The sequence below is a fragment of the Priapulus caudatus genome, unplaced genomic scaffold (assembly GCF_000485595.1).
Source record: "Priapulus caudatus unplaced genomic scaffold, Priapulus_caudatus-5.0.1 Scaffold4636, whole genome shotgun sequence".
In the NCBI taxonomy this organism is placed as follows: Eukaryota; Metazoa; Priapulida; class Priapulimorpha; order Priapulimorphida; family Priapulidae; genus Priapulus; species Priapulus caudatus.
This window is the reverse complement of record NW_014581697.1, coordinates 1-2,133: the sequence shown is the minus strand read 5'-3', so window position 1 is coordinate 2,133 and position 2,133 is coordinate 1. Positions and strand designations below refer to the sequence as shown.

The 2,133-nt window shown below is 56.0% G+C and overlaps 1 protein-coding gene across 1 annotated transcript; it reads left to right on the top strand.

Moving 5' to 3' along the window:
- Positions 1-577: 577 nt before the first annotated feature.
- Positions 578-2,008, top strand: LOC106819819 (forkhead box protein O-like; the record flags this gene model as incomplete). Its single annotated transcript, XM_014824401.1, has 3 exons — positions 578-610; positions 1,218-1,294; positions 1,696-2,008. Coding segments are annotated over exons 1-3 (423 nt in total), but the record flags the coding sequence as incomplete, so codon positions are not given.
- Positions 2,009-2,133: the final 125 nt, after the last annotated feature.

Sequence of the window (2,133 nt, the reverse complement as noted above, 5' to 3'; positions counted from 1 at the left end):
AAAGTGCGTGCGGTGAGTCACTATAAGCCGGTGGTACTTTCCCTGCTAGACACTAGGGACTAGACAGAAGATGACTTCATTCCTCTCTCTCTCTTTCTCTCTCTCTCTCTCTCTCTCTCTACTCATCTCTCGCCGCCTCTCTCTCTCTCTCTCTCGCGCTTCTCGCTCTCATCCTCTCTCTCTCTCTCCCCATCCTCTCTCATCCCCTCTCTCCTCCTCACCTCCTCTCTATCCATTTCTCTCTTGCCTCTCTCTCTTCTCTCCTCTCTCTCTCTCATCTTTCTCTCTCTCTCTCTCTCACTCATGCTCTCTACTGCTTCTCCTCTCTCTCCGCTCTCTCTTATCTCTCTCTCTCCGCTCTCTCCTCCTCCCTCTCTTTCTCTGCGCACCTCGCGCCTGCAGATCAACACCGTTTAATCTGTAATCACTCACCGTTCATGACCCTGCCAATTATATATATATAATATACTATACTATATAACTACTATATACTCATAACATATATATTGTACTAAACAACTATATTATTATAATATTATATATACTACTAGTATATATACCATCAGGCAGTACCATGATGGGATTCCACGAGCATATAATTTATACAGAAGTATGCTCCAAGACTCCCCTGCTGATGCTCCAAGCACTCAGGATCGACTCACGACCTCCTCCTTCCCCCTTCCCCCCGACCCCAGCTCTCCCTACATCCCTTCACCACCGCCTCTTTCGGCATCAGCCTCAGCTGCCCCTACATCCCCCTCGCCCCCAGCCTCCCATTCTCTCCCCATCCCTACCCCCGCAAATCTCTCCCCTCCTCCCTCTCGCCTCTCCCCTCACTCCCTCTCCACACGCCTCTCTTCGCATCGACCTCTGCCTCCCCCCTCCCCTATGCCCAGGCCTCCCATTCCCTCCCCCACTCCTACCCAGCCTCCATCTTCCCCCTCCTCCCTCCTCTCCCCTCATCCCTTCCACCACCGCCTCTCTTCGCATCGCCTCGCGTCCCCTCCCTTCATCCCCAGCCTCCCCATCCCCTTCCCCACTCCTACCCCAGCCTCCCTACCCCTCCTCCCTCCCTCCTCCCCTCATCCCTTCCACCACCGCCTCTCTTCACATCGCCTCCCTCCCCCTTCTCCCTTTCACCTTCCTCTAGTCTCGTGCACGCACTAAGGTACTAATGCAAGACTAATGCAAGTGGTTTCGTTGTTTTCTTTTGGCAGAATTCAGTTCGACACAACCTCTCGCTACACAGCAAGTTCATACGAGTTCAGAATGAATCGACGGGCAAGAGTTCATGGTAGGTGTGCGCTCTTAGTGCTCTCACAAGTCATGTCTGCCCCCTCTCTCTCCCACTCTCTCTCTCTCTCTCTCTCTCCCACTCTCTCTCTTTCTCTCTCTCTTTCTCTCAGTCCCCACTCTCTCTCTCTCTCTCTCTCTCTCTCTCTCTCTGCCTGCTCTCTGTCTCTCATGTCTCTACTCTTTCGCCTCTCTCTCTCTCTCTCTCTCTCTCTCTCTCTCTCTCTCTCTCTCTCTCTCTCTCTCTCTCTCTCGCTCATCCCCCTTCTCTCTCTATCTCTCTCCCTCCCTCTTCTTCCGCTCTCTCCCGCCTCCCCCCTCTCTCTCTCTCTCTTTTCTCTCTCCTCTCCCTCCTCCCCCTCCCCTCTCTCTCTCATACACTAACATCTCTGTCCATCACAGGTGGATGATCAACCCGGACGTGCAGGTAGGCAAGAACACGCGCCGCCGCGCCGGATCCATGGACACTCAGAAGTACGAGAAGAAGCGAAACCGGGTCAAGAAGAAGATGGAACTCCTCCAGGGCCTCGCCGCCGCCGTCGTTGGCGCCACCATCTCGCCGACGTCGTCGGAGCCCGGCGTCGCGGCGGCGGCGGCGGTCGATTCGCCGCTGCACCAGTTCTCGCAGTTTCGCCAGCGCACGAGTTCGAACGCGAGCAGCTGCGGGAGACTGTCGCCGATACCTGCTGCTGACCTCACCCTGGACGACGGGCAGGTATGTGAGGGGGCGGCGAGGGAGGAGGGTGGAGGGAGGAGGGAGGAGGGTGGAGGGAGGAGGGTGGAGGGAGGAGGGAGGAGGGTGGAGGGAGGAGGGAGGAGGAGTGGAGGAGGTAGAGGAGG